At 45.1% G+C, this 18,663-nt stretch overlaps 1 protein-coding gene across 2 annotated transcripts in view; it reads left to right on the top strand.

Annotated features, from left to right (window-relative positions):
- Window positions 1-18,236, top strand: part of ncoa1 (nuclear receptor coactivator 1) — a 36,633-nt gene extending 18,397 nt beyond the window's left edge. For both annotated transcript variants that reach the window (XM_034527070.1, XM_034527069.1), the window contains exons 3-22: window positions 946-1,051; window positions 2,360-2,526; window positions 3,363-3,466; window positions 3,593-3,770; window positions 5,537-5,716; window positions 6,452-6,544; window positions 6,917-7,057; window positions 7,921-8,068; window positions 8,162-9,110; window positions 9,299-9,526; window positions 10,133-10,580; window positions 11,016-11,198; window positions 11,642-11,750; window positions 12,269-12,437; window positions 12,838-13,158; window positions 13,929-14,030; window positions 14,705-15,110; window positions 15,465-15,633; window positions 15,743-15,932; window positions 16,211-18,236. In XM_034527070.1, coding sequence (XP_034382961.1) covers window positions 963-1,051; window positions 2,360-2,526; window positions 3,363-3,466; window positions 3,593-3,770; window positions 5,537-5,716; window positions 6,452-6,544; window positions 6,917-7,057; window positions 7,921-8,068; window positions 8,162-9,110; window positions 9,299-9,526; window positions 10,133-10,580; window positions 11,016-11,198; window positions 11,642-11,750; window positions 12,269-12,437; window positions 12,838-13,158; window positions 13,929-14,030; window positions 14,705-15,110; window positions 15,465-15,633; window positions 15,743-15,932; window positions 16,211-16,393 — 4,557 coding nt within the window. In that variant the 5' untranslated portion in view covers window positions 946-962 and the 3' untranslated portion in view covers window positions 16,394-18,236. The remainder of the gene's footprint in view (window positions 1-945; window positions 1,052-2,359; window positions 2,527-3,362; window positions 3,467-3,592; window positions 3,771-5,536; window positions 5,717-6,451; window positions 6,545-6,916; window positions 7,058-7,920; window positions 8,069-8,161; window positions 9,111-9,298; window positions 9,527-10,132; window positions 10,581-11,015; window positions 11,199-11,641; window positions 11,751-12,268; window positions 12,438-12,837; window positions 13,159-13,928; window positions 14,031-14,704; window positions 15,111-15,464; window positions 15,634-15,742; window positions 15,933-16,210) is intronic.
- Window positions 18,237-18,663: the final 427 nt, after the last annotated feature.

The raw sequence follows: 18,663 nt of genomic DNA, 5'->3' as shown, positions 1-18,663 counted from the left end.
CACCACCCTAAAAAATGTTTTGGTTTATTGTTCTTATATAAATGTAATTTATGGTGCTGGTAAATTGCTTCTAGACCACCCTGTTAATACAGGCGTGTGGAGAGCAAACAGTCTCACTGTAAATGTTGTTTTGAAAGGCTAAATGAATTGAACCAGAATATTTATATATATATATAAATATTATTTTCAGACTTTACAATGCTCTGGAGTCATTCGAAACATTTGGATCGCAGTCAGAAACAATGCAGCAGTCACCAACAATGCAGCAGTCACCCCTGAAATCGTTATCTACAACTGTGCTGAAATAATGGGTTTAAGCACAAGGAATAGACCTGGCAATAACACGTACCCAAGAAGCTTCAAACGATTTGGTGGAGCCCCAATAAAGAAAATAAAAGAATCCTGTCTAGAACAACAGCTAGAGGTACTGCTAAGTTTGCATTTGGTCTGCTTCTCCTCATGAACGATGGCTTTTATTTATTGTTTGCCGCTTCACCCAGTTCATTTTAAATCAATTCTGGCTTTTCTGTTTTTTCCTTTTCCTTTTTTATCTATGGAGATTTCTGTGATAGTGTAGACTGTATGCTAGTGTGTGTTTCTTTCATTTAGATATTTTAAAGTTGTGGTCAATGTTCAACTGTTTACAACCCTTTCTGTTGAACTGTGACCACAAACCAAAGTTCATATGAGCTGTGAATTATGTGAACCTCACCACAAACATTATGCCATATAATAAAATGCAGTTGCAATTTCTGTATGGCAGTAACTGCTGTTATGTAGGGGATGACTGTCGACCAAACCCTGCTGTGCAGTTTCATCAACGTATGTAAAGAGTAGTGGAAGTAGTGGCGGTTTCACACCCAACACCTGTGTGTCAGGTTTTGGGAAAACTGCTGAAGTACTTGTTCAAACAAAATGGAAAGTGACCTTGTTTTTCTTCTACAGGTCAGTTAAAGCTGAAAATGAGTGCCGTAGGGGAAAACCCCCTGGAGCCTGCCACGCCAGAGTCACGCAAGAGGAAGGGCTCACCATGTGACACATCAGGGCAAAGGTAAAGACCCAGCCACATACCTTGTTCTGTTACTGACCCGACTTTTACAAACAGTACATCACCGAGCAAGAAGCAGAAATACAACTCTAAAGTGAATTGAAATGTTAATTCGGGGTACGATATTAACACCCATCAAGCCCATATACATAGTTTTTAAAAACTACTGAGGGTCGCCTCAAACAAACATACATACATACACAACCCACATTCAAAAACCGAGCAAATATTTTAGAAAGCACTGTTTAGCATACGACATCAGCCGCCATCCTGCTGCTCGCTGCTGTTACGCTAATTAGCTTGTTTCTTTCCTTTTCTTCATTTTTCATAAGAAATTCGTTCCCCCAAACATGAGACGATGTAACGATAAATAATGCGGTGCCCTGAATTATGAGAAATGTCACAGGATAAATGTGTGTACTTTAACTACTTTTTCCTGATTATACTAGCATACCATTTTCGATGCAGGACGTTTACTTGTAACAGAGGATTTTCTACAGCATGGTATTAGTACTCTGATGCTTCCTCCACCCCGGAGGGTGACGACGTAAGAATAATAATAAAAAGATCCTCTGGATCTATAAAAGGCAATTGCAGAGTTTAGACCATGATTTAAGTGTGTGTGTGTGTGTGTGTGTGTGTGTGCGCGCGTCCGTCCGTCTGTCCGTCCGTTTCTACGGCAGCTACACACAGCAAATGACCTGCACATTCACACAGCAGCGTCCTCACCCCTCCCTCCCTTGGTCACCACGCCTGTGTGTTCTGGCAGGCCAATGCACTGACCTACTTTTTCTGTTGTTGTCTCACACACACACATTCCTTTTTTTTCACATTTACCACATACCTTGCTCGTCGGTTGAGAGTATATTATTGACTCTGGAGGATAAGGTTACGGCTGCGCATGGACTCTGAAGACGCTCGGGTTAAAGGCATTTTTTTCTATGGAAACTTTCTTGTTTACATATCACAGAAACAATTTACAGGCCTCTGGTTGGAAAACCACAGCACTTACGGCACATTGTGACATTTCCCCACTCTTAAACTGATCATGAATGCCACCTACTTATTATTTTTTCAACTAATATAGTTATTCAGTTATGAGCAGAAAGATAATCACAAGTCCTTGGAGCTCAAGATGACTTTAGGTTCAACCTGAAAAGGTTCAACTGAGTACATTCTCTCCGTCACAAGTATTTAATGAAAGATCCTGATCACATGATTGTTATGCTTTGCGCCGAGGGCGGCCGCAACCCGAGTTTGCTGTTTGTCCGTCCGTCGTCAGTCAAGTGAACGTGCTATCTTTCTTCGCAGCGTGGAGAAGCGGAGACGGGAGCTGGAGTGCCGCTACATCGAGGAGCTGGCTGAGCTGCTGTCATCCAACATGGGCGACATTGCCAGTCTCAGTTCCAAGCCCGACATGTGCCACATCCTCAAGACTACTGTGGACCAAATCCAGCAGATGAAACGGCGTGATCAGGGTGAGAAAACACACGCGCGTGCACACGCGCGCACACACACACACACACACACATACATGATGGATTAATTTGTGGACAGCTTGTGGTCGTTGATTTTCGTTGAACAGACTGGTCACAGATGAGGTTGGAGTCGAAGATCAATTTAGTAGAATTCTTTAATGAACGTGAATCATGGGAGGAAAAGCACAATTTGCTAGACTGCAGAATTTCGTCAACTCTCTGAAGAAACCACCATACCTTTATACCCTAACCCGCCACATAGAAGTGGGGGTGACATACATCTTTATGCCCATTCATGGATGTTAACCAGCTTAAATTTAGGTTTTAATCTAGAGGTCAGTTATTTACATTTCGGGAAGAGATGCTGAGCACAGGCATACACAACATAAGTCCATATATGGAGATGGTCAGAACAAGACATTGATCATATATGGAGATGGTCAGAACACAGGCATGGAAGACATTGATCTCTAAATAGAAAAGAGTTGACCCCACCGGTCAACCAGCTACACCTGTTCTACTAGAATGTGTCCAGTCACACAGAGTTCATCTGTGAATATCGGTATGTGTAATTCTACAACAAAGCTGGAAATCTATACTAATACATTGTGTTGAGACCTATCATAAACTACTACAACATTACATACAATGTTATCAATCTTAACATGTATACAGAAGATATAAAATATCTCCACAAGCTTCACCAAATATTCTGCTCTGAAGATGTTTGCATGCTTGAGATTTGCTGCGCTACAAAGACATTTATCACTGATAAATATGTTTTGTCTGCAGTCTATGCAAAGGTTTTCTGATTTGTGTTTGTTTACCCATGACAGAGAAAGCCCTTCTGTCTCCAGATGATGAGGTGCAGAAGAGCGACATCTCCTCCAGTAGCCAGAGGCTGGTGGAGAAAGAGGCGCTTGGGCCCATGCTGCTTGAGGTGAACATCTCACACACACACGCACACACAATCACACATTTCCTCACCACTACCACTGCTGAGGTAACTCGGACTCAAAACACACTGTCTGATTTTTATTTTTATTTTTGTCCTCTCCTCATTCAGGCCCTTGACGGGTTCTTCTTCGTCGTCAACCGAGAGGGCCGCATCGTCTTTGTTTCAGAGAACGTGACGAGTTACCTCGGATATGCCCAGGGGGAGCTGATGACCTCGAGCGTGTACAGCATGCTGCATGTGGGAGACCACAATGAATTTGTTCGCAATCTGCTGCCCAAAAGCCTGGGTGAGTGAGCTGGGACTGTGGATTCTAACTCGGTTGCCGTCCAACACTTTATATTGTCGATTCAGGACGCCAACATTGTTTTTAAAAAGTATTTATTTTTAGATATTTGGTAATTGCACTTTCAGTATTATCAAATTTGACAGTTTCAATGCCGATGAAACCCATTAAGGAGACCGGTATTGGCAGCAAACTCAGAACACAGTCCTAAGTACAGATAATTACTGAAGCTAAAGCGCGGTTGAAGTGCCATGAAGAAAGGCAGTGTGATGAACTATGGACAGTTTGAATACATTCAGATTTAAGTGCTTTTCAGAGAGCATGTGTGAATTTGAGGAGCGAGGGATGAGTGAAGCACTGGCTTTCTTCCCCGTGATAATGTTGTGTTCATTTTTAGCTACAACCTTGATAAGCGCCTATGATGAAAATGGAGGGGGCCTGTGGGATCGTATGAGGACAATAGATAAAGGAGTGCAGTCGGCGACAAGGTTGAGCAGTTGTATTTTCAGAAAGGGAGATCTTTAAGACCTACTCTAATAGAGAAACTAGATACAAATAAAAGTTAAGCCACACGCACGCATTTTGTGAAACAGACTCAGAAAGATTCTAGTGCAAACAAATTATTAATGGCAGAAAAGGGATTTCCAACAGGTTTTCTTGTTTTTCTTTTTAAATCAAGGGAAAGAAAAAAAGACGTGTTCTAAAACTCGATCTGTTCATGGTCACAAAACGTGTGTTTTTAAAAACGTACAATACCTACTAGGGCTACAACAACGAATCGATAAAAATCGATTATTAAAAAAGTTGGCAACGAATTGCATTATCGATTCGTTGTGTCGCGCGATTATTACGCCACCCAATAAATAATAGTGAGTTGAGCACGGAGCAAAAAAAAAGCCGGTAGAGCAAAGACCATCGGAGAGACCCGTAACGTTGTGCGAGAACTAACGGTTATGTCCCCCGTGGTGGACGGCGGAAATAATAACTGTTTCTACGGAGACAAGCCACGCCCCCTCCCCGCCCGCCTGCATGCTGCTGCTCCGGCAGCGCTGGAAGCGGAAGTTATCGAGACGGAGTCGGTGAAACTCCCCGAGCTGTGTGAGCCTACGGGTGATGTTATGAACCCAAACACCAGGGCGTTAGATGTTCCGACGTTTATGGGATGTCCACAACAAGTATAAAGCAGAACTAGTGGTTGTTTATTCCGTGATGAACGGCGGAAATAACTGTTTTTACGGAGACAAGCCACGCCCCCTTTTCCTGCGGTTTATAGACAAGTGCGTCTTATTTATGTACAATTTCTTTTTTCTTTTAAAAATTAGCAGGTGCGGCCTATAGATAGGTGCGCTCTATAGCCCTGAATTTACGGTACCTGTTACCTGTGCATTTTCTGGCACCGTTCTGTTGAATAAAGGGTTGGAAATGAATGCTTTATTGTTTTTTTTATCCGATTAATCGAACAAATAATAGACAGATTAATCGATTATTAAAATAATCGTTAGTTGCAGCCCTAATACCTACGCATCCTTTCTAATAAAACATTTACAAAACATTTTTTTTCAAGTGTGGTGCCTGAAGTCAGCATATAAAAAGTAATCCACGGGGTACCTTGAACATATTCCCAAGGGGATGTATTTCTTTCTCGGGTTGATTACACAGTAAATTGTTCTCATCGATTCTAAACTCGTATTCTAAAAACGTACTAACTTTAACCCAAACCACACACGCTTTCTAAACCTAACCAGGTGTTTGTTCTCCTTCCTGTCCAGTTAATGGCGTGCAGTGGCCACAGGAGCCGAGCCGAAGGAACAGCCACACCTTTAACTGTCGCATGCTGAAGAGGCCACCGGACGAGTTGGATTCAGAAAATCCAGAGGCTCGGCAGCAGTATGAGATCATGCAGTGTTTCACCGTGTCCCAACCACGGCCCATGCAGGAGGAGGGAGAGGGTACATGCAAACACACACACAGACAGACACACACACACAATGAGTACACAGTGTGCACGGGCTTCAGGTTTAAGACTGTACAGTTTTTCAAACCAATCAATACGGAGGATTTAAGCAAGGGAAGCTCATCATAATATATCTTTATACCGTTTGCTCTTGTTTCACCGTTCTTGCTGAAAAGGACAGTTTTGAAAATACTGTATATTTATAGAATAAAAGACAGAATTTATATATTTTTATTTATTGTTACACTATCACAACTTGCATCATCTGACCAGCTGGACATTTTCATATTGTTTTGGGGAGTCGTTGGTGCAATGGCCTTGATACGAAGTATGCTGTAGTTCCGGCATTGCTGATTTACAGCATCTGTTGTTGGCACGACACAATTCCAAGCTTTGATTGGCTGATACAGCTTCACGCAGCTTCACTGGAATGATCAGATTATTGAGTTTTGACAGGTTGTCCTTTTTTAGTTTTTTCGCTTACGTGTATCTGCGAGGGATATTATATAAAAGTATACATTTAGTCCTTGGCGTAAATTAGAGGGTTTGAGGTAAGCTTTGCCCATGTGAAATCATGCTGGGTTCACTTAAAGGGATAGCTGTGGTGTTTTGAAGTGGGGTTGTATGAGGTTCTTACACGTACTTACACGTACTAACACGTTTTCTTTCTTTTTTTGTTTGGGGTCACACATACATACCTCTCACTACCTGTGTCCTGTTCTTCGCTCAGACCTGCAGAGCTGCCTGATCTGTATTGCCTGTCGGATACCACGCGCCCAGCCTTTCAGCACTGAGTCGTTCATCACGAAGCAGGACCCCACAGGTAAGAATCATGGGATCATTTATTGTCATTATGCATAACAGGGTTGCTCAACAAGCCGTAGTTGGAGCCTTTTTGCCAAAACATGAAAACTTGACAAACCATAAACAGGAGTGCCTTCCCATAGTAAATTATTTTTCAGGAAGGATGGAAACAGCAGCGACAAAACAATTCTCTGGTCTGATAACATAGCCTACATCATCATACATATTAAAAGTTCTGCTTCAGGGAATATCTGTTCATCAACTTTGACTGTTAGAGCCCCAAGCATCATTGTTGTACACACAGAGTCCACCTCCTCTCTGCAGATGTTGAAATCTGTGTTGATCAACAGTGTAGACTGACCGTCTGTCTGTGTGTGGTGCTCTCCTCCAGGGAAGATCATCTCCATAGAAACTAGTGCTTTGCGAGCGACAGGCCGGCCTGGCTGGGAGGACCTGGTCAGGAAGTGCATCTACGCTTTCTTTCAGACGCAGGGCAAAGAGCCCTCCCACGCCAAGAAGCTGCTGCATGAGGGTGAGTGGCCATGATTGATTGTTCAGCCTCACTCCTAGAAATCATTTGACAGGCTCGCTGCCAGCTTCGCCATGGTTACCAGAGTTCCAGCTGCTACAGTGGGAACGGCTTATCGGGATCACATCTGTCCTGGTCAACTTGATCGCTTTAAGCGGATTATTATTGGAACTGATTCTGTTTTTGTTGTCGTGAATACAAAAACAGCTTCACTACCTGCTGGCTCGCTGTCAATTCCTCTACCACTCACTAAGGGCTCGCATTGGGGGAGGCTGAGCTGGTTTTTGGTCAGCTCAATGTCACTGCAGCGGGAGTGCTGCATGCAGATAAGTGGCGCCCTTTTGCCGGGGAGCCTCGCACACCCGGTGAGCGGCACAGAGAGAGGTGGTTCATCTGCATGGACCCAGTTGAGGATAAAAACAAAGCAAACATTTTATTCGTTAAGCTTTTGTAGATTTAAAATGTTTTCCTGTATGTTGTCATGTCTGAAAAGACCCAAAATGAACACTGTAAGAGGACTACTTGATTGTTTTAGTCAAACTATTTAAACTGCATTCTTCGAGGATTATTATTATATTCTGTCCCAAGCTTTTTGATCCACATAAGCAGTTAAACACCCTTACCGTGATCACCATAAGTAGTTTCCATTGTACTTCCAAACATTATAATATGGTAAATGAAAGCCTTCGAGCCAGCATCTGCACTGCAACAGTATCAACATCATTGTTCTGAAGTTGCAGGTTTTTTTTACATAATGTCAGATGTGGATCCAGTAATCCATCCAAAGCTGACAACACGAAAAGAACAAAGAAAACAAATGAGAGATGAGAGCAAAGTCTAAGTGCTGCATGTGTATCCCCCATCAGTGATGACCCACGGCACCGCCATCAGCCCGCTGTACCATTTCACGTTAACTGATGGCACCCCGCTCAGCGCTCAGACCCGCTGCAAGTTCTGCTGCCCCCCCAACCCTGACGTTCAGCCCTTCATTATGGGCATTCACACTATTGACAGGTACAATCCCTTTTTGTGTCGCAGATTTGTGTTGTACTTTATGCTCGACCACATGGTCACATCAGGTCACAGTTATTCATTCTTTTCTTCCAGGGAACACAACACTGCTAGCTCTCAGGAAAACACTAACCCCAGCCTTCCACCGACCCTTGGCAGCCTTGTCCAAACTCCCTCCCGCTCCCCTTCCCTTCCTCCCGGCAGCAACTGGACCCAAGGCTCAGGCCTCTCCACCCCGGGCCTTCACCCCAACAACACCAACACCTCCCCACAAGGACATAATCCAGCCACACCCACAGGCTACCTGACACCCAGTCGGACCTGTCCTTTGAACAGCCCACTCACAGCAACCCCTACCTCTTTTATGTCACCCAGGGTGCCACGGGGCAGCCCTGGGTTAGGTGGTAGCACTCGGGTACCGGGGAACCCCTTCTCTCCTTCCACACCGGGCCTCCACTCCCCAGCCGAGGAACTAAGTAGTGGAGGTAGCCTCAACAGGCAGCAGTCTGGCGGTGATGGTAGTAGCGGCGCCAGCAGTGGGTCAACGGGGTCCTTCTCCCTGTCCTCTCCTGTCCTTCAGAGGCAAGCCAGTACACCCACCGGCCCTGCTACTCAGCCTCCATCTTCAAAACCGCCAGAGGGAGGAGAAGGAGGGGGAGAGGACTCTGTTAAAGCCCCTCTTCCTTCTGCTTCACAGCTGGGTAACCCCAGACTCAATCAGCTCCTGGAAAGCAATGGGACAGGAGTTGACAACAGAATCCACTGCACCTTAGCACCTCACCCTCCTAAACCTCATCCTGCCCCTCAGTGCCCTGCCTCTCACAGTACTCTAACAGAACGACATAAGATCCTGCACCGGCTGCTCCAGGACACCAGTCCCAACGATGCCTGCACCCCCACTGAGGATGGACTAAACAATAACGATGTTGAGATCAAGAGGGAGCCGCCAGTCAGTCCGGCTCTGACCGCAGCACCTCCCAAGTCCAGCTCCAGAGAGCCACAGGACCATCAACTACTCCGTTTTCTCCTGGACACAGACGAAAAGGTGACAAATATGCCCTTTGCATTTCTTGATTTTCTTTTTTGATTTCATCTGTATGTATTTCGGGCTCAATAACTTAATAAATCATACATCCCCATAGGTGTCTGCCCTGTAAATTCCATATAATTGGTCTTCAAGAGTCATTATGATGCCATGAAAGCGACTAACGGAAAAGCAATGTGTTTTCAAAGGACTTGGGAGACCTGCCACCTCCATCTGCTCTCAGCCTGCAGACAGTGAGGGTGAAAGTAGAGAAGAGAGCCAGCGTGGACGGAGTGGTCTGTACTGGGTCCACTGTAGCAGCGGGAGGTGCATCCAAACCGGCGGGACTGTGCAGCAGCTCAGCGTGCATCAGCCCCAAATCGAGCTCCGTCGGAGAGAACCGTCGAGTCAGCCGCAGGGACAGCCGAGACTCCACGGTACAGTTGTTGGCAATGCCGTTCTGTAATAACAGTAGTAAGTAGTAGTAGTAGTAGTATGACACGCAATTTAGCTGTGACCGCAGTGTTGTAATAATTGCGCTAGGTTGAACATGCATTCAGCCAGACCTGCGCTGTGTTTGTGGTAACCCCCGTCAACCGCCAGCAACTGGCTCAGACGATGCTGTACTCAGACCGTCATGACACCCAAATCACAACTCTAATGACCTCATTATTTAAATGGCGTCATGAGGCATCACGGTTGCTGTTTACACAGGCACTCTGAAAAAGAATACTTGCAGTCAAGCGTTGGGATTTTCTTCTATTGAGCTTTGCTCCTGCTTTTGCAGTTGCCTTGCAGCCATTGTAAATCATGTTAAAAGTTTATTTTCTTGGACTTTGTCTCGACTGTAGGCTCAGCTACCAGCTGCAGTCTTTGAAGCTCACTGGCCTCTGACCTTTTGTCTCTGCCCCGTCTTTCTGTCACTGATCGTCCGCCACCCATTCTTTTGTCATTCTTTACCCTTTCACGCCATTCATTCTTCTGTCCTGTCTTTTCCCTCATCGCTATCACTTTTCATTTGTTTCTCCATTTCCTGCCCTCAGATGTCTGGTGGCGCTATTGACTTGGACCCTCTCACCCAGCTGCTGCCTGGCCTGAGAGGCCCAAGTGGGGCCAAACAGAGCAGTGAGGATTCAACAACCCTTGGAGGAGGCCCCCAACTCCACTCTCCAGCCTCTCAGCCCCTGCCTCAGCGCCAGTCCCCCTTGCCTCAGCTGCAGTCCCCCTTGCCTCAGCACCAGTCCCCCTTGCCTCAGCACCAGTCCCCCTTGCCTCAGCACCAGTCCCCCTTGCCTCAGCACCAGTCCCCCTTGCCTCAGCACCAGTCCCCCCTGTCCCAGTCCCTTCCCCATTTGCAATCTCTGTCACCCCGGCTCCACTCCCCTTCTCCCCAGCTCCAACTGCAGTCCCCCACTAAGCTCCAGCCCGGCGATGCCAACACTCCCCGCAATGTAAATGTGAAGAGAGAGGCTTCCGGCACTCCTAACAGAGGTAAAGTTTCAACTTAGCAGGAAGGGGGAGGGTGGTCATGCAGAAAGAAATAGAAAACTACCTACACACAACCTATGGACAAGGATACAAAGGACTATTAGGTCCAGGCACATGGATACTTAAATGAGAAGAGGCAGATTCATTTGTTTGAGTAGTATTTTGCATATCAAGAAAAAAAGTAGAGATTTCAAAAATTCTAAATATTTCATGCTCATTTTCAAAATGGTATTCTAACTTTTTTTCAACATTTTGTTCTGGAAATGTGAGGGAAAAAAACACCTCATTTTTCTTATAATTTGTATGTGTGCCCTCTAGTGGCTATTGCAGAATATAATTAACATAGTTCAACAGTGCAGGATAAAGTTGGAGTCTGTGTATCAATATTAAATAATAAAGGTTTGTGCACCTAATTTTCTATGTGCATGTGTTTTCCAGGACTTGGTGATGGTGTCCCACCCTCCGGCTGCAACCTCCAGAGTCCATCATCCTTTGATTTCTCCAGTCCCCCCACTCCAAGTCAGACACAGAACCAGGGACAGGAAGACCCCTTCCAGACCCCCAAAGACAGCAGCATCTTCCCAGAGGCAGAAATTATCAACCCTTTCAGTTCAAGCATTGGTATGCCAGCGAACAGAACACACTCGCACACAAACAGTTGCAGTTAGTCATAGAAAATGTGCGAAACATTGTCAGAAATATGACCACTGTGGGAAAGCCTGTCAGGTAGACACTTGACACTAAATCCTCAGTTGCAGTAAAGCATTGTTGAGCTGACTACACTAAACAGCCCCATTGGGTGTGGTCAGACTGTATTTTGTTACACATGATATAACTTTGCAGTATACTGTAGAAGCGAGCAGCACAATGCCAAGTTATTGGAGAAAATTGAAACAATGGCATCAAAAGCAGGATTTTAAGCCATGCTAAATTCATTTTTAAATATAGCAAAGCGCTAAATACTGTAAATGCATATAATTCTAACTGTTAAATGTAGTTTGTTTTTTTTCGATGTTTTTTTTCTAGGGTGTTAACTGCAATAAAACTGTTAAATTCTCATTCAGGCCTATCCAAGATGGATGTGGGAGAGTCTCTGTTCCTGTCTCTGTCTGACACCTTAACCTTTGATGGTCTTGGAACACCTTTACAAGCTCCCTTGGCATCGCCACAAGAGTAAGCATTACTGTACTCTTAACACCCAAGCTCTTGTCACTTACACTCTAACAGATGTCTTGCATTTAAAGCTTCTGTTGAGGTTCTCAAATTAAGTCATCATAATTATAGAAAGGTCATTTATGGTGGCAAGCACGGAAAAAAACACAGTGAAACTTGTTTTTAAAAGGTTAAACGCCAACTGAAATATATAAAAACATAATGGGAATTTTTACTCTTTTTAAACTTATGGACTTAACAACACTCTAGAGCAATGTGAAATATTTTATTCACACCAGTCAGAAACAATCCAATGCAATAATGATGCATGGGTCAGGTTTTATAATACCTGCACCCACCGGACCTTTTATGAGTCGACCAACAGAACACTAACTTAATGCCTTATATTAGCCTTATATTATAATTGTTTCTATACGTTATTAATGACTTACTCGGAGCACTGCTGTGTCACTTTCTGAGCCCGCTAACACTCCAGTGTGCTGCAGGTGATGATGTGCAGTGTCTCTCTGTGTGAGCAGGCAGTGTGTGCCCTGTACGCTGGATGAAGTGCTCGGTCCTCCGACCACACCTGAGGGCCGGAACGATGAGAAGGCTCTGTTGGAGCAGCTCGTCTCCTTCCTCAGTGGGACTGACGAGAGTGAGCTGGCTGAGCTGGATAAGGCCCTGGGTATTGACAAACTGGTGCAGGCAAGTGTGCATGAATACTTGAGGTGTATATAGAGTGTAGTGAGCAGAAGTGCAGTTTGGAAAGGGCACTACATATTACTTTTTGAGATCAGTGAATGATCATAGAGCTGCTTTCAAGTCAAACAGAAAGTCTTTTTACAGCGCTTTAAGCCTAATCAGAATGTATACATCGGCTGTTATCGAGGGCTGTCACTTAAAAAAGGTGAGAGGCGGAGAAGGAGAGGGCAGGAGGGCCGTCTGAAATCACATTTACATAGAAGCAACTGATATTTCTCAAATCAATAATTTAGCATGTAGCGAAGGCTCTTTTTTTCTTCCTTCTTCTTCTTGTCATATTAGATTTTCATTAAGTGGACAAATCATTAATATTCCTGTCCTATTTGTGTCTGCCTCTTTCCAGGGTGGTTGTTTTGACCCACAGCCCCAAGGCTTCACAACCCAGCAATCCACTGCCACCTCAGGTTCCATGGACACTAAACTCCACACGTACCCTTCCCAATTTACAGCAGCCGCGCCAGCCCAGTTTCCTCCAGAGTTGGCCACGCTGGTGGGGCAACAGGGTCTTGGGTTTGGAGCCCCCCGGGGGGCTTTCCCCGGCGGGACGACAAGCGTCGGGCTGAGGCCCGGCATGCCGAGACCGCAGGGGATTGGCACTCAGCTCAGACTGCCACCCAACCAACTGCGCCTGCAGCTGCAGCAGAGGCTCCAGGGCCCACAGCAGGTGAGGACACAGGGGGTGGCTGTGGTTTGTCTCCATTTTGTTGTGTCATTATGACTTTGTTCCATTTGTGAGGGAAGACGTTGCTTGTATTGCTTTTACAGCATCCTTTCTTTAATGTGCACACCTATGTAATGAGACGTATGTCTTGCGAGGTATAATTTGTTCACACGATTCAAGGGCTGCTAACAAACCTGTAATGTACAAACGAGAGACAGGAACACTCTTCAGTTGTTTTCCTACTTTCTTTGCTCAGTGCTTTCAGATATTAGATATTCACTTTACTCTTTATTAGAGATGCAACAATCATCAGGCAGCTCATCGATGGCAATGACCAACATAGCATGAGTTAATTATAACAGTATTATGATGAGTTCAAATGTAATCATATAAATTGTAGTTTTTGGCAAGAAACTTAAATAAATGCATTTTGAAGGAGACAAAGAAAAAAACGGAAATTGGAATCCACTAAATTCCCTCCTGGCTGTGATGTAATGAATAGCACAACATAGTGACTTGTAGCTTTCTGTGTTTGCCTGAATCTTTATATCATAACAATTCAGGATATTTCTAAATATTGATTTAAAATGCTCTTAAAAGAACTCCCCACTTCCGTTTCCTCCGTCATCACTAATATTCAACTCATCTCCCTCTCAGTCTTCTTTTCAATCAACGATCTTATTTTTTCCCGTCCTCCCGTCACTCTATTGACACCCCCTCCTTGCTCATCCTTCAACACCTTTCTGACCTCCACTTATTTTTCTCTTTTTCAGCTCCAGAACAGGATGGCGAGCATTAATCTGTTTCCAGGAGGAGGCCAGCATGTGAACATAGGGCTCCGTCAGGGGGTTCAACAACCTCAAATACCCTCACAGGTGAGTCCCAGTGGCAGCCAATGAATCTCGGCTCACCACGACCGCCCACTGCTGTTTTTTTACAGAGCTGGAAAGACTACCAAATAATTTCACCAGCAGGTTTCAGTAAAAAAGAAAAGAAAATCAAAAGCTTCAAGTTCGCAACCAGTTGGTGCATTAAGTAGATAGAGGCAGATATATTTCCCTCAAGAGTAAATGGGTGAAAAATGAATATTCATGACTCACTATTGATCATGTGGCCAGAAACGCGACTCCAAATGAATGCTAATGTTGTTTCGGATGAGCCAGATGTGCAGCGACGTTCAGCTAACAGCGCCATACCAATAGAAATATATATATATACATATTGTGTTTGCAGCTTGTGCCGCTGCCCAGAGTGTCAGTTAGGTGTAAGTAGCTTTATTTGAAGGCAGCAAGTTGGCAACTAAATTAAGAACATTCCTAAAGCTACAGATTTTAATAGGGCCGAAATCACATTTTTATTTTGCTTTTTTGTTACATTTCTTTACTGTTGTTGCTAAATTGGTGTTACATTGGCCTTCATGTAGTTTACTAACTGTACTGTACTCTGTCCACAAGCAACCTCTTGAACACCAAGGAGTGATGTATATTTACTTAAATATCTGGGAACAAGTTCTCCGTAACATGCTCTTCTACGCCATGTGTCTTGGCAGCCTCCGCTGAATGCCCAGATGCTGGCCCAGCGTCAGAGGGAGCTCTACAGCATCCAGCACCGCCAGCGCCAGCTTTTCCAGCAGAAGGTCATGCTGATGAGACAGAACATTGCAGGCGCGCCGACTGGAGCCGCGGGGGCCACCGGAACAGCCAGGGCCCCGAAGGGTCCACCATCAACGCCTCAACAACAGCAGCAGCAGCAGCAGCAGTTCAACTTCCCACCAGGGTACAACCCTTTGACGGGAAAATCCCCTACCTCACCCGGTCACTTCAGCCCCATGACCGGGGGCCCTCTGGACAACAAACTGAATAACCAGACGCTGATGGGCGGCGTGCAGGGTCAGTTCAGCAGCACCGTGAACGCCACATTGCCGCAGGGCCTGTTTCAGCAGTTTGGAGGGTCTGGTGAGTTCTAGGAAACATGCTTCACTAGACCAGACTCAGAATCTGCTACGTTTTCATATCGGATTAAGGGTGCACTGATGCCAGAAAGGTATTGCAAAACCCAGATGTTTTAAAGGGTAGTTTTCCCCATTTTATTAGTACCAGTACAGAGAGATGGCCGTGTAAGAGCAGTGTTTATGAGTGTGAAACCGCAGCTTGGTCCGAAGATGAAAAAGTTGAACGTTTTAATACGTATTTTACAGAAGAAAAGTTGCCAAATTGCCAGATACCTCTTTAATATTTTTTTTCAAAGTAAATAAGAACATTTAAAGTGATATAACTGACCTAACTTTTTTTGCTTTTCCCCTTTCAAAGCTATCTCCCAGCAAGACGCATCTTTCCCACCGGAGATGAGCCCAACCAGCACCTTGTTGTCACCTCAAAACTCCACCTCCCAGAGTCCTTTGCTTCAGCAAGCCCCACCCCCTGGCTACCAGTCACCAGAAATGAAGAGCTGGCAACAGACGGGCGTGGGAAGCAACAGGTTAGGAAGTGCACAGTCGCAATGCTTACATTGGGTTAAAGTCCCCTGTTGATAAATGTAAATGAGACCCGGTGGTAACGGGCTCTCTTCTCTCATCGTTCTCTCACAGCCTGTTCAGTCAGTCAGGACAAAGTGCGGGGCAGCCTTTTGGCCCGCAGGGGGTTTACAACAACATGAGCATCACCGTCTCCATGGCCGGGGGCTCGGGTGGTGTCGGCTCATTATCTCCTATGGGGCAGCCGGTTGGCATGGGCAACAGTAACCTCAGCAGCGTCAGTTCAGTGTGCAGCGACCAGCAGGTTAGTGACTTCAAAGCTCCAGGACTTGGGTTGCTGTCTCGTGTTTTCCTTTTGATTTAGAACGTGCGACACCACAGTGATGTTGTTTCCAACAGGCTGTATGGCAAACTAGGAAGTAATAAACACAAACTTATATTTGTATAGTTTCGCTTGCACCAAATCTTTATCAACCTCAATCTGTCGTCCAGCATCTGTCGGGCGCTTACAAAGACGAAGCTCGGACACAGCGGATGGTTCCATTTTGGGTCCCTGTATCATCGTTGCTTCTGTTCCTGTAGGTGCAGCAGGTTCAGGTGTTCGCGGACGTCCAGTGCACGGTGAACCTGGTCGGCGGGGACTCCTACCTGAACCAGGGCTCCATCGGAACGGCGGCCTCCCAAAAGGGCCCTGGCGTGCCGCCGGGCTCTCAGAACAACCAGGCCCAGCAGAAGAGCCTCCTCCAGCAGCTGCTCACCGAGTGACAACCCACGACCCTTCTCTCTCCCGTACTCCCTCTAACTTCTCACTTCTACGCCTCCTCCACGGAGGCCAGTGCACCGGACCCCATTGCTGTCTCTGTCTCACCTTCTAGGATGGATGGATGGATGGATGTTTTGTACGACCACAACAAGTAGGGCGCAGAGCGGTTTGGCTGTCGGTGGAGTTTCACAGCTGAGCTGCTTGTGCACGCAGGGGATTCAGGGCTGGTTGTTTTACCGCCCAGTACTTAAAGAAAAGACTTGAGTCAGAAGGAGCAGCAGTGTATTTAAACCTGCCTGTCTAATCTGTCTGACAACCTGTCTGTCTGCCTCAGCCTATTTAAAGGCAGTGTTGTCTTGCTGCTCATTCCTTGGTGACCTACTTTCTGCTTCCTGACCCAAGAAAACAACTGCGACATCATTGTAGATTTGCCAAGTTGTCGTCACTGTCAAATCAGGACCGGCCTCCTTTTTATTCATTTTTTTTCTGATGGGACGGTTTCTGTCAGGCCGTCATCGCAGCAGCAGTGTATCTTGGGAGCATGAGTTGCAGCGTACAGCTGAGCTCATCATTTTAAGTGTAGGGGTATCCCACACAGCAACACCTCTGGCTTTTTTAAAGAAAATTATTTTTGTTTGTTTTTTTTTTTTGTTTTCCTCTACCTGTCTCTCAGCGATGTGGGAATGTTAAGGTTTCAGACCTCTGTGGCATTGTGGGATAGAAGCTCAGTCTCAGCTGGTTCTGTGACCGTCTCTCTCTATCAGCCTGGTGGAAGTTTGAGTTTTTCCCAAGCTCTGCTTCTTCTACATATTATTCTATTAACGTCTTCTGTTTTTTGGGGGGTTTAATTGTTTTGTTTAAAATCTTCTGCTCTCACCGTCGCCATCATCATCATTAACATTTTCTTCACAATCTTCAGAACAAGCTTTGACAACAGCCAGAATGGATTGGATTGATGGATTGATGGATGGAAGACAGACGGGATGCTGCTCAGTTTGGAACTTACGTGTCTTTCTCCCCTCGGGAGGAGGTTTTGTTTTTTTGTTTTTTTCAAAGTATAAGAAAAAAGAGACTGTTATGATTATTTAACTGTCTGTCCATCACATTTTACCCCTCACCTCAGCAGCTGTGAATACAGAGCCCAGTTGGGTTCTCTCTCTAGTGCTCTCTTTAGCTCTCTCTCTCTCTCTCTCTCTCTCTCTCTCTCTGTGTGTGTGTGTGTCTTTCATGCTATCTCTCGGCCTAACAGTGTTTGCCGTGTGCACCATGCAGTCGGGTAGTATTGTACAGTACAGAAGGACAAAGACTTGGGGATGCGCTCTCTCTCTTCTCTTGTCACTGCTTTTCCTTTTTAAAAAGATACAATAAGTGTAATTACTCGGAGATCCTGATAATAATGTCAGTTAATTTTTGGCATCATGATATTGTAATATCGCTTACGTGTTGCGGTGGAGGAGGAAGTTATTCCATCTTCTGAAATGTGAAAGGAAATTTCAAAGCAATTGATGATGAAACTTGGAAATCCCTCATCCTTCGGCATCCCATTCAGCACTTTTTTCCGCATTCGGGAAGAAAAAAAACAAACAAATGGGTTTTCATTGCTTTGCTTTCCCTTGTGGTATCCAGGGACCTAGTTAGCCATCTTCTCTTGCTTTCTCCTTTTTTTATTTCTTATGTATGTACATGTAAGCGAACATGTCAGACAGTACATATGTTTGTAACCATTGTATAAAAAAAAGAAAAGCATAATGATAGCGTAAACCGTGTTCGTTGCTGTGACGACGAGACCTCTGGTGAGGCTAACGGTACCGAGCCTGCATCAACATTTGGACCCGTAGTCACAGCGAAAAAAAGAAATTACACGCTTTTCGGATAATGCTCCTATATATTGACATTTACGTAGCGGCTTTAGGAATAGAAGTTCCTAACAAAGATGTGATGGGTGATTAATTTAAAAGCTGTCATGACAAAACCGGATGGATTGAGTCGCAAAAAACATTTAACATTTTTCTTTTATTTCTCCTGCAAACCTGTTTAATCAGTGTTCTTTATTTTTTCGGGGGGGTTCAACCTATCCTCCCCCTCCACTTTAACCGATGAAGACTTTACTCCACTGGCTAAACACGCGAAGCTTCCTGTTGCTCAGTCAGACTCTGTCTCTCTCAGCGATGCCAGGCCTCTGTTGTGCTGCTCGTAGCGCTTCAGCAGGAAGTTGGAGAGAAAAAAGGGGGAAAAAACCTGCCGAGGTGTTGCCTCTAGATATCTTAACTTC

Source organism: Cyclopterus lumpus, chromosome 24 (assembly GCF_009769545.1).
Source record: "Cyclopterus lumpus isolate fCycLum1 chromosome 24, fCycLum1.pri, whole genome shotgun sequence".
In the NCBI taxonomy this organism is placed as follows: Eukaryota; Metazoa; Chordata; class Actinopteri; order Perciformes; family Cyclopteridae; genus Cyclopterus; species Cyclopterus lumpus.
The sequence above is the reverse complement of the archived record's forward strand: the minus strand, read 5'-3'. Positions and strand labels throughout refer to the sequence as shown.